Here is a 12947-nt window from a genome sequence, read left to right on the forward strand (position 1 = left end):
AGTCAGTTGATTTGGTCTGCAGACCCTGAGAAGATTCAGAGATGATTCTTAGCAGAACATCACTGCATCAAGTCTAAACTGATGCAATCAATTTATCATCAGTTTAGCTGAACACTGCAAATATTAAAACTGCAACGAGAAAGCTTAGCAATTTTGCCACTGAGCAGCTAAAGGCAGAGAGAACATACTGATAATTTTTTAAAAGACAAATCTTCCTCCATCCTATGCCCTAAGGGGTCCCGATCATATCTTTGTTCATATCATGAATGCTTTCCCAAGTCTGAAATCATTACAAAAGGGAAGTTTAAAAAATACTGTTGTTTGATGGCTAATTTCCTTCCACATTTATTATGCACACAGAGGACATGTTGGGGCAAACTGGTGGCAAAACTGATCAGACAAAAGCATCATTAAACTCATCGTCATTAATACAGAAACTACAAGAGCCAAATACTTCTTGCAACTGAAGTGAAAGTGCAGTATGCCATATTTTCTCTGGCACAGTCGGAGCGGTCAGAATTGAAAAATCCATGGTGATACGTTTTTTCTTTGCTGATTGGCAACTGTCTTCCCCCTTTCCATTACAACGCATAAAATAAGTGGAATGCCTTCGGAGAAGTTCTTCCCTCTGCCACCGGAAGGCATGTCAGGGTCAAGAGGAAAAGGTAAACACCAAGTCACGACACTCGCCTGCCCAAAAGCTTGTACTTCCAAGAAGTCACCCTTCTACAACCCAGTCCCGAATTACAATCCCCGATTGCTAGAGGAGCAAAGAGGTTTGTCAAGTTCCTGGAACTAAGTTCAAAGGCCAGTTGCCTGCCACTGACAGGCCAACTGAGAATTCCACCTTCTCAGTAAATGATATTGAATGAATGAATGAATGTACGTATTTATCACTCTATTTATTTACTTTATTTGTACATATTTATTCTAGTTATTTTATTTTGTTAATTTGTTTTGTTGTCTGTCTCCCCCTTCTAGACTGTGAGCCCGCTGTTGGGTAGGGACCGTCTCTAGATGTTACTAACTTGGACTTCCCAAGCGCTTAATACAATGCTCTGCACACAGTAAGCGCTCAATAAATACGACTGAATGAATGAATGTGCCCACAGACCTCTTCTGAAGAAAAGAATGGGAAAGTCTGTTTCCAGGTTCAAGTCAGAATTTTCATCCCTACTTTTAAAACACCTAGTACTTTGGACCTGAGATGCTTCCTTAGGCTGAGTATTCTAGGGGACAGGACATGTCTGCTAATTCTGTTGTATTGTACTCTCCCAAGCGCTCAGTACAGTGCTCTACACTCAGTGAGGACTCAATAAGTACGATTAAGAGTGCTGAAATGGAAGGCGGGAAAAGCTATGTTCTTGACCTGGCTCTCAGCCAGCCCCTAGTCCAGATGGTCAAGGATAAAATTCCCTTACTCCTCTGGGGTCTCTGGTGGAAGATGACACCTACCTGCTCAGAGTGAGAAAACTGAGAATTGGTTATCTGCTCTTCAGCAGAAGCGGCAGAAAGCATCTATAAGCCATAGAAATTCATAATAATAATAATGATGCTATTTGTTAAGCGCTTACTATTTGCAAAGCACTGTTCTAAGCGCTGGGGAGGTTACAAGGTGATCAGGTTGTCCCATGGGGGGGCTCACAGTTTTAATCCCCATTTTAAAGATGAGGTAACTGAGGCACAGAGTGACTTGCCCAAAGTCACACAGGTGACAGTTGGCAGAGCCGGGATTTGAAAACCCCTGACCTCTGACTCCAAAGCCCAGGCTCTTTCCACTGAGCCACGCTGCTTCTCATTCATTTCTTCTAATTCATTTGGAAATAGCTAGGATTAAGGATTTCCCTCTACCATTAGGTATTTTCCAGGAGAAGCAATCTGAGGAGCCACCTCAAATGGTTCCCAGCAGCTGTAAAGTCAGCAGATCAGAGCAGAGTGACTTTCAGTGAAGGGACCTCGCTTTCAGGGAGGACAGCCCCATCCACGTCCAGCCAAGCAGGCTAAATAGTCATATTTAACCAGTTCTCTTTGGTAATTACATGGGACCTCGAGCTAGGCTTGGCAGATGTGAAGAACCATTCCAAAGTCATTAAAAAAGAAATTACCTTGTCAAGAGAATTGCTTTTCTCATTGTTTCTCTCTGGCAGGCTGGTCCCCGAATCTGTGCTTATAAGCGACCCCCGGGAATCAGCATTTCTCACACAGTTAATATTTGGAGTTGACGTTGTGTACGGGGCTGCTGAGGAAGTATAAAATGAAGAAGACGGCAGTAAGAAATCCTTGAGAGTACGCAGTACTGCACTGATCAGGCCAATTTCTAAAGCATTTCTTGGCAACCCGTAAATCAGCTTTACCGTTCAGTGGTCCTCCTGGCCCAGAATTCCATCTCTGACAGAGGTAACCAAACATTCTGAGGCCACTGTGAGAGACAAAATCCGGGCCGGAAGGGCCATAGATCTGACCCAGCAAGTACGTAAGTAGTTAACAAATACCACAATGATTTTTTTATGGTATTTAAGCCCTTACTATGTGCCAGGCACTGTCTCAATCCCCACTTTACAGATGAGGGCTTCTCTTCCCCCAAATGATTCAAAAGAAAAAGATCCATTTATGCAGACAAAAAGGCAATGTACAAACGGGCTTCTTCCTGGCGCAGAAACCATACAAAACTGGGCTCGACTGGGCATAAAATGTCTGTGGTATGCGAAACCCACAAAAACGAGAGCTAAGATGAAAATGCATCACCGATGCCAGAGATGGCGCCAAAGAGATCTTTGTGCAGACTGTTGTCCAAGGTGTTTCCTGATTTTTGCGGCGTTACCAATGGATTTGCAATCGGCAGGGTGAGCGGCTCCTCCTTTGCACTCTGCCAGACAAGAAGAGACAAAGCCGGAACAATGACTGAACGGGGACGATTTCCAGGCTGGACTTCAGGGAGGGTGAAGACATATGCTTCACTAAGCAGGGGATGATTGATTGATTTCTTTCTTTCTCTTTCTTTCTTCTTTCTTTCTCTCTCTCTCTTTCTTCTCTCTTTCTTTCTCTTTCTCTCTTTCTTCTTTCCTTCTCTTTCTTTCTCTCTCTCTTTCTCTCTCTCTTTCTTTCTTTCTCTCTCTTTCTCTCTGGCTCTCTCTCTTTTTCTCTCTCTGTTTCTTTCTTTCTTTCTCTCTCTCTCCCTCTTTTTCTTTCTTCTTTCTTTCTCTCTTTCTCTTTCTTTCTTCTCTCTTTCTCTCTCTTTCCTTTTTTCTTTCTCTCTTTCTCGCTCCCTCTCTCTTTCTTACTTTCTTTCTCTCTCTCTCTCTTTCTTCCTCTCTCTCTCTCTTTTCTCTTTCTCTCTTTCTTTCCTTTTTTCTTTCTTTCTTTTTCTCTTTCTCTCTCCCTGTCTCTGTCTTTCTTCTTTCTCTCTCTCTCTTTTTCTTCCTCTCTCTCTCTTTCTTTCTTCTCTCTCTCTTTCTTTCCTTTTTTCTTTCTTTCTTTTTCTCTTTCTCTCTCCCTCTCTCTCTTTCTCTCTTTCTTTCTCTCTCTCTCTTTCTTCTTTCTTTCTCTCTTGCTCTCTCTTTCTCTCTTTCTTCTTTCTCTCTCTTTCTTTCTTATCTCTCTTTCTCTCTTTCTTTCTTTCTTTCTTTCTTTCTTTCTTTCTTTCTTTCTTTCTTTCTTCCTTTCTTTCTCCTTCTCCCTCTCTCTCTCCTGACCACCACATGGCAGAGGTGATGTCTGGAGAGAGAAAGCAGACTAGCTACTCTACTAGGGCCTTACTGTACATTCCCAGGGACAGGCCAATCAAACATTTTCTCTCCCAGGATTATTTGGGTTTCCTCCCACCGTTCCTTCTACACTCCTCCTCCCCGCATTTTGCCATCCCCAGCACTCTTCCACATTCTCCTTGGTATCTAGAACCGTCTGCAATCCGATAGTTTTAGAGGACACACGGTTTGTTTCCATTTGGAATGCTGCCTTTATTTTTTTTTTAATGTTTCTTAATATTCTTGGGAAACAAAGGCATGAATCATAACAGTAGCATGTAGCGTAACATTATTGAAGTACCCAAAGCATGAAAATTCTCACGCACAATGCTGGGATTAACTGGGAAAGGTGAGACGTCCTTCACATTGATTCGCTGTACGTTCTCAATTAGCAGGCCAAACAGAGGTAGATATAGAGTAGCTATCCTGGCTTGGTGGCTCTGAAACAAAGATGCAGAACTTTGGGTTCACAGATCCATGGGATCGTTTTCAGATTAGTAAACAGTGCTTGTTCTTTTCATATACACATTATGTACCTATAAATAAGAAACCGTAGAGCAAGCAAAAAGAAAGCAAAGATATTAAACACTCCAGAGGAGAGAGAGGGGAATGGGAAGTCCAGAATCCAACTGGGCAAGAAAACCAGGACAAGCAGAAAGAGTGGAAAAGGGAGAGGAAGTGGCAGGGTGGCTTTTAGTGGGGCAACTTGCAACGTAGAGGAGAAAGAGGAATAAGCAGTACCACATGCGAAACAGAGGCAGGTCTAGACCATTCCCAAAAGCACAACATCCAAAGATGTACCATCAAAGAGGAAAAGCTAGTCATTAAACACAGCTGAGTCCAAGGGAGAGACAGAAACAAACAGAGGAGAGACTGTGATGTGAGGGAGAATAAATGGTATTTAATTATCAAAGGTATTTGTTGGGCACCCACTGGATGCACAGCACTGGAATGGGCAGGTGCTGTGTGCAGATCATTGCTCTGAGACCCTACTGGATACAGGATGCTGCCCTGGGGGTCCTATAATGAGCGCTTCCTGTAGGCACAGCACTGTTCTAAGTGCTTTTAGGGAGCAAAGCAGTGCAATCAGTGCTTAGGGTGGGGGCAATGGGTAGTGCACACTGGATTTTCAATGGACATTTCAATTCACCCTCAATTCCTCAGGCGCAATACAGGGACTGTCAGATTTCTTTTCCTCTTTTTTATGGTACAATCCCAGACTGAGCCCCCTCCTTCCTTTCCCCCTCCTCCCCCTCCCCCTGTCTTACCTCCTATATATATGTATATATGTTTGTACATATTTATTACTCTATTTATTTATTTTACTTGTACATATTTATTCCATTGATTTTATTTTGTTAATACATTTTATTTTGTTGTCTGTCCCCCCCTTCTAGACTGTGAGCCCGCTGTTGGGTAGGGACCGTCTCTATATGATGCCAACTTGTACTTCCCAAGCGCTTAGTACAGTGCTCTGCACACAGTAAGTGCTCAATAAATACGATTGAATGGTATTTGTTAAATGCGTCGTCCTGTGTCTGACTCACCTGTCTCCTCCCCTCTTCACTGGGCCTTGATCAGCACTTGCCTCTTTCAGCTACATCACCAGGTATATCCCCCAATTAATAGTGACAGGCCTCCCTGCCCCAATTCCTTGAGACTGGACCCAGGAAACAAAAGATGGGGAGGATGACAGGTGGCCTAATGGAGAGAATGAGAAGCCTAGAGCTCGAGAGAGGTGGATGAAATGGCCCAGGCAAATGTGGAAAGCAGAGGTGCCGGCTCACATATGGCCATTTGGAGTTCAATTTATTCCACCCGTAAGGTTATAAATATCACTGGCTTCAAGACAGCGAAAAAATACGAGTATCTGTAAATTCCCATTTTCTTGTTTCACCGAAAACTCACCCTCGAAGAGTATCTGTCATCAAAAGAGTGCTTTATCATCAGATTCTTCAGCACACTGATTGCAATCTGCCGGACCTCTCGAAACTCTTGCAAAGCATTGCCCACCTCCCTCAGGAGCAGTCCCACCAAGAAATGGTTCTTGCAGAAATCATCTGTTAGTGAATAGTCAAGCTGCAGATCTAAAAGAAGAATGCATTCGAAATAAATATTGTTTTTTTTTAATCAACAAGATCAAACGTATTCCTGCCGTGCCTGTCCAAACCTCTCTCGAGCTCAGATGGCTAAGACAAATGAACAGGCCTGGCTAACCAAGTTTAGCTTCAAACGTGGGAGGTCTGAATAGGCCAAACAGTGCTCTAGTAATATATTAATTTTGCTGCATGTTGACTTTTCTTTTAGAAATAAAAATCTTACTGACAATCAAAGCATGACCAACTTTCTTTTGGATGACGTATTTGGAGCAAAATACCTTTAGCTTACCATAGCTCTTTAATGAAACCTTTCTGTGTTGAATTAGATTCAACTTTCAAAAAGTAGAATTTGATAATGCAGTGCAGTAGATAATAAACCTGAAGTATTTTTTTTAATGAAACTTTTGGCAGGGGTGTACAGCAAATGAAAATAAGAAGACGGTATTTTGGCCATTACAGTCATACAATTCAGAATTGATTCCTAAAATGTACTACTTTGTGAAGTTCATCTCTAAAACACACAATTCCTGTTTTCAATTGGGTACTGGGATCTCGTCCTTTAATCCTTAACTTTTTTTATTGCTACCTAGGTGCTTTACTGAATTAAAACATCTTCAAAAGGAATCAACTGTAACCTCCTCATCTAAACTCCTTGAAGGCAGAGATCATGCCTACCGACTCTATAGTAGCATACTCACCCAGGCACTTAATTCAGTGCTCTATACACTGTAAACACTCAATAAATACCAACCATTATTTGATTGAATATGTCCAAAGCGGAAATAAGCATTCCCTTTACTGTTTTATTGCAATCTAAAAACAGGTCAAAAACAAACGGAAGAAGTCGAAGCAAAAACATGCAAAACACACCCAAAAGAGAACAAAAACCTCAGCAATGTAATAACAGATATTAATCAAAAGTTCATCTTCCAGGAAGGATGAAAGCAATCCTGCTGCCTAGGTAATGGCAACAATTCACATCTTCTTTCTGAATTTGAGCCAAGCCCTCGAGGAACAAAGCAGGCAACCACCAACAGCATGAACGTGCACCTGACTTGAGGAAAGTATAATTGCTCGCACATTCAACCATACTTCTCTCTAACTGCTCAATCCTAGTCCCATTCAAAGGGGTGGATTTAAGATGTGAGAAATGTGTTGATCAAGGAAGGAGGAATGGGAAATTCTACTACTTGTCAGAATAGCTTTCTTCTTTCCTTTGTGAAAAATGATAAGAACATCAGTGGGACTCTCAGTCACACCACAGGGAGAATAGTTGCTCTGAATTAAATTAGGTCTGAAGCATGTGTGAGAATCAGTATATGTGAGACCCGATTCAATAGTTTTGTGGCAACTAAGTGCCAGAGATGTTCAGTATGTCTTCTAGAAAATAAAAAATTGGGCCCCTATCTGTGACATTATAAAGCAAAGATGGAGAGAGAAATGCTAATATGCAGTTGTGTCTAGGTAAGTGATCGAGCAATCTACACATCATTTTGGGGGGCCTGAATTCTAATTCTGGCTTGTCAGGTTTTCCTCTCTGTAACATGAGATTACTGATCTTTGTTTAAGTAACAATTAGAAGTCTATTTTTTATGGTATTCGGTGTGCACTTACTATGTTCCAGGCACTGAACTAAGCACTGGGGTAGACGCAAGCTAGTCAGTTTGGACACAGTCCATGTCCCATTTTACAGATGAGGTAACTGAGGCCCAGAGAAGTGATTTGGCCAAAGTCACACAGCAGACAAGTGCCTGAGGCAGGATTAGAACCCAGTCCTTCCGCCTTCCAGGCCTGGGCTCTATCCACTAGGTCACGCTGCTTCTCAAATGAATTCCATGTTGATGCTCTTGGCGGCCTAAGGGACAGGTACCCTACCTTAGACGTCCTCTTAGCGCTTAGTACAGTGCTCTGCACATAGTAAGCGCTCAATAAATACGATTGATTGATTGATTGTTAGGCTGCATCTGCTAGGCTGCAGCCTTGGGGGCTGGGCAGGAGGAATGTTAGGCACAGCCCCTCTCCCACCCGGAGAGGCAGGGCGGAGAGAGGACGCTCGGTTCTCTTTAAGACACTTATCAGGGCTTGAGGAACAAAGACCACTGGTCTACAATGTCACACTAGTCATTATTTAATCAAGAGTTTAACTAATAAGGTCCCACCATCTAAGAGAAAAGACACACCTATCAACCTTGATCCTTTCAAACCTAAGGAAAGTGCTGGCTATCTTCTCAGCAAAAACCTTGAAATGATATATATATATAAAAGCCATATGACAGTGACTCTGGTGCTGCAGGGCAAGGCACACGCACAGACTGGATGCACGGGGTGACACAGAAAACTGGAAATTTTATTTTGTCTTTAGTAGGCTGCTTTTGAGGCCCTTTTGCCACACGGACAGGGCTTCAGAAAGGCTCTTAGTTACATACACTTGACTGTCTCATACTGAAAACTAGATAAGGGGCAGTGGGGGGGGCAGGAAATGTTTAAATGATTTGGAAATGGAATGTACCAGTATCTTGCACTCTTTTCAAAGAAGGAAAATTGAAGAAGGAAGAAGCATTATATTCCACACCTACCTACAAGAGGGTCAAAGAGCTGGCTATTATCTAAGCAAAAATCCTAAACTACATATATAGAAGCCACATGACAGTGACTCTCGTGCTGCAGGGTATGGCACATGCACAAACTGGATGCACGGGGAGGCACAGAAAACTTGAGATTTTCTTTTGTCTTTAGAAGGATGCTTTTGAGGCCCTATCGCCATAAAGAGAGGGCTTCAGAAAGGCTCCTAGGTACATACACTAGCCTGCCTCAAATTAAAAACTGGATAAGAGGGTCAGGGTACGTCTTAATGACTTGGAAATGGAGCCAGTAGATACCAGTATCTTGCATTCTTTTTGGAGGAAGAAAACGGAAGAAGGAGGAAGCATTACATCCCGCACCTACCTACAGGAGTGTCAAACGACTCCACAGTTGATGAAAGTAAAGCTAATTCACAAAAAAGAAACAAAGTGGAACAAACAAAAAAGCTACTGTAAGTACACAGATTTCTTATTGTTTATGTAAGAAAGAAAAGTTACAACATAAATTAGTTACACTGTCAGTTTATCCATGGGCTAAATTTCTGCAGTTGAAAGCTAGTTATAACATTTCAGAGCTTTTCAGAAGAAGCAAACTCTTTGTAGTTTAATAGGAAAAGGAAAAATGCTTTCCTCAAACATCTATCTGGAAATTTTAATGTTCAACATAGCCTGACAGTGATGCTTGGACAAATTATTGTTCTTGGCAAAGATAAATGGACATTTCTTTAAAAAAGATAAAACCAAAATACAGTTAAAAGTAGTTTTACCTTGATATCGCTGAATCCTGCCTTTTCCAAATGGCATCGGTAAATTCAAAGGAATGTAGTGTTCGTGATTGCATACAACGTGAAGAAATTCAAACTTGAATTCAAAAAGAGTCTGCAGAGACAATGGTTCGTCATGAAAAACAATACTCGGCAATTTGCTGCCCTTCCCACATGGGCCTAAGTATGGGATACTTACTGGAAATGGTGTCTTTGTGTCTGGTTCATTTGCTGAGCCACCTAGACCTGAGAACTGTGGGACACGAAACCATCCGAAACCACCCCCAAGCGCTGCCTTGCAACGCTGTTTGGATCAAGGTTTTTGAGGCTGCGTAGATGGGTGGTGTGGGAAGCCCTGAGGGCTGAGATCTCCATCGTCCTCCATATCCAGCAGCAGTTCATCTGTAGCAGGAGAGGTGCCACAGCAACCAAGCTGGAAACCCCGGACTGTCCCAAACCTGCCTCCTTTCTTGAGAGTTGAGAGGGAGTTGCGGAGAAGCCAGAGAAATGAGCTGCCATGGGCTGTAGAGCTCTACTGGCTCAGACTAGACTGTAAACTCCTTAAGAGCAGGGCCCTCTGTGGCTTGAAAACCTACGAGGACCATCTGATCCCAGGCCAAGCCCAGTATGTCCCAACACAAGTTAAGCATTAAAGTTGGACAGCTTTCCAGACAGCATGATGGGTTTCGTAGGGTGTCACAAGTGTCCCCAGCTGACACACACATTGTCTATTTCTTTCTGGGCTGGTACACTTTGGGCTCAAACACTCAGAGAGTCTTGATGCTTTTACAATCACAAAGCTGAATATTAACAGAGGAGCCAGGTGTGGTACAAAATTTTGCTGCGAATTATGAAAGAACTGGGGGAATTTGGGTGCGGGGGATGTTGAGTACAAGCTGGGCCCACATGACCCAAACCATCCCTATACTTCTGGGCTCTGGGATCCACAATAAGCCTACATGATGACCAGTCTTCTAGACTGTGAGCCCACTGCTGGGTAGGGGCTGTCACTATATGTTGCCAACTTGTACTTCCCAAGCGCTTAGTACAGTGCTCTGCAAACAGTAAGTGCTCAATAAATACGATTGATTGATTAATTGACCAGTCCAGCCTCTCCCCACCTATCCAAAACTGGCAGCCAACTAAATAATCCCCCCAGAAGCACAGTAGCCCCTGTTCGGGATGCAGAACCTTGGGAAGCTCATGGCAGTATTTTAGAATTGCTCAACCTGAAGCCATGAAGAACCCCAAGATTCTTTCCTCCAAGTAGTACTTTTTTGGTCCTTGTATTTTAACTTGTTTTGAACTGCAGTTGGAATATATCCTCATTGGTCTAGTGCCTGTCCATCTCATTTCGATTAAGAGACTTCGTGAAACAGGACCCAGGTCTAAATTGATTTTCTTGAGTACCTCCGCAGTTTAGTGCCATGTTTGCACATTATAAGCACTGAACAAATGTTAGGGATAGTAGGATTGATAAAACTAACTGAAGAAAGTCAAGAAATGCACACTACCTTTGGATCTCCGGGGGCAAAGCAGCTAATGTAGTTGTTGATCTGCTTGAAAACAAAGCCCCTGTCCATGAACGTGAAACATCTCTGTAGTGAGAAAGAAAAATAATCCAAAAGCAATTCTAAGAGGGGAAAGTAACTGGGAAAACCATTTAAACAATTCTTTTTCAATCACTAATTTGTAGCAAACATTTGCTACAAATAGAATTGAGGAACGTTAAAAAAGTGACAACTTATAGAACAACGATGTATCATAAAAATAATTTAACACATGCATACATTGTAATATATTATTATTTCTTATCTTGCACTGTGGAAGAGGGGAAATAGATGCTGTTTCATTATTGATTGGAAGGGAATTGTGAGAAGAAATATATATATCTTCAAGGTTCTCCCTTAAAGTACAACCTAGTATGCATTAGAGGCCTTCATTGTGTGTATAGCTGAGAATAAAAAACCCATAACCGGATTATTTAGAAATCATCTATTTTGCATCCAAACTCACTCATAATAAGGCTTATATTTGCAGTCAGTGTATCAACTGGAAAAGAAACTTGTGACAATTGCAATTGAGCCTAATGAATAGCAAGACTCCATTCAAGCTATCATTATTCGGTAGCTGACTGTACCTTTATAAAGACGGCAAGACTGTGATTTGCATTTTTTGACGCTTCTGGGTTATCTCTATATTTCTGTGTGATGTGTGGCATCAGCATGTTCACAACAGTTTCAACTGCATGATGATAGGAAGCCGGAAATCTCTGGTTTCTCAATAACTAGAAAAGATATTCAAAACAAAATTCATCACTTTAAATTTGAATCAACAGACAAATAATGAGACATGCTTTTCAAAAGCATAAATATTCTAATAACATTCTTATGTGAAACTGAAGTACTGAGATAAAATCACATTTCTGTTAAGAAGTTTATTTTCTCTCAAATAGCAGAGGGATTGCTACATTTACATCCATAAGAGGCTCCAGTAAAGGGCCTCATCCCATTTTCAAGCAATGAAAAAATGTGAACCAGGGCCAACGGGGTATATGAGAGCTTTCCATTGCTTTGAAACTTTACAACAAAGATAGAAAATTGGTGCAACAAATTTAAAAGACTATCAAGCTATTTCATTTCAATTTGATGAAATATCACCAGAAAAGTATTCACAGCATTATTTTGAGGACATTTACTATACAAATCCACTACCCAAGTAATAGCAATCAGAATTATCTAAGCTGTCATAGCCTAAACTAAACTCTCAAGTTTCCAACTTTTGCTCCTTTTAAATGTTGGGCAAGAGTCTAAAACATATACAAGATGCACGAACATACATATATATCTAATTGTTTTTTCCCCCTGTTGTTAATAAGCCTACACTAAAGGTATTATAAATGTTGGGTAAGAGTCTAAGACATATACATGATGCATGAACATACATATATATCAAATTGTTTTTTTCCCCCCTGTTGTTAGTAAGCCTACACTAAAGGTATTATATATAGGGAACATTAATGTTATTTGCAGGCACAAAAAGCTATTTAGGTGAAACATGAAAAAGATTCCAAATTCTTATTTTCACTTTTGACTTTGCACCAGGTGAGAAGGACAATAATGTCCCCACACATAAATTCATTAAAAAAGTATTTTCCTTTGCTGTCATTGAAGTACGCACATACACACCCTTCCTTCCTCCCCTGCAACTCATACAAATACCGAAGCTCTTTCCTGCTTTCCAGATAAGTAAAAATGTCCATCCCAACTGGACAGATGCCTTCTTTCCATTAGGGCACGGACTGTGAGCTCATCCTCTAGCCTCTAAGCTCATTATGGACTGGGAACATGTCTGCTAATTCTCTTGTATGCTACTCTGCCAAGCGCTCAGTACAGTGCTCTGCACATAGTAAGCACTCAATAAACACCTTTGATGGATTGATTGTTCAGGCTGCTGGTAGGCCTGCCAAACCTCAGCCAGGGCTGAATCTGTCAATCAGCAGGCAGGAGGACACTGATGCCAATTAGGACACAGAAGCACAGACCTTCAAGCAGGAATTTATTTTATGGGAGACAATTTTTGGATAAAAATATTCTTCAAATTAACGAAGGAATTCAATTTTATTTTTTGAATAACACTGAAAGACAAGAATTAGTCTAGACTGCATTGTGTTCAATGCCTTTCCTGACTGAGCCCCACTTTTCCTCTGCTCCCACTCCCTTCCATGTCACTCTGACTCACCCCTTTTGCTCTTCCCCT

At 41.6% G+C, this 12947-nt stretch overlaps 1 protein-coding gene across 17 annotated transcripts in view; it reads right to left on the reverse strand.

Annotated features, from left to right (window-relative positions):
• The window catches only part of DOCK9 (dedicator of cytokinesis 9), a 245483-nt gene that overhangs the window by 50939 nt on the left and 181597 nt on the right, over positions 1-12947 (reverse strand). For 16 of the 17 annotated variants that reach the window (XM_038759102.1, XM_038759096.1, XM_038759093.1 and 13 more), the window contains exons 28-34: positions 11329-11475; positions 10703-10786; positions 9192-9303; positions 5652-5830; positions 4070-4183; positions 2746-2866; positions 2106-2239 (exon numbers count right to left, since the gene is read on the reverse strand). In XM_038759102.1, the coding sequence (XP_038615030.1) occupies positions 2106-2239; positions 2746-2866; positions 4070-4183; positions 5652-5830; positions 9192-9303; positions 10703-10786; positions 11329-11475 (891 nt within the window). The remainder of the gene's footprint in view (positions 1-2105; positions 2240-2745; positions 2867-4069; positions 4184-5651; positions 5831-9191; positions 9304-10702; positions 10787-11328; positions 11476-12947) is intronic. The other variant, XM_038759086.1, reaches the window with a different exon arrangement.

This window comes from Tachyglossus aculeatus, chromosome 17 (genome assembly GCF_015852505.1).
Source record: "Tachyglossus aculeatus isolate mTacAcu1 chromosome 17, mTacAcu1.pri, whole genome shotgun sequence".
NCBI classification, from domain to species: Eukaryota; Metazoa; Chordata; class Mammalia; order Monotremata; family Tachyglossidae; genus Tachyglossus; species Tachyglossus aculeatus.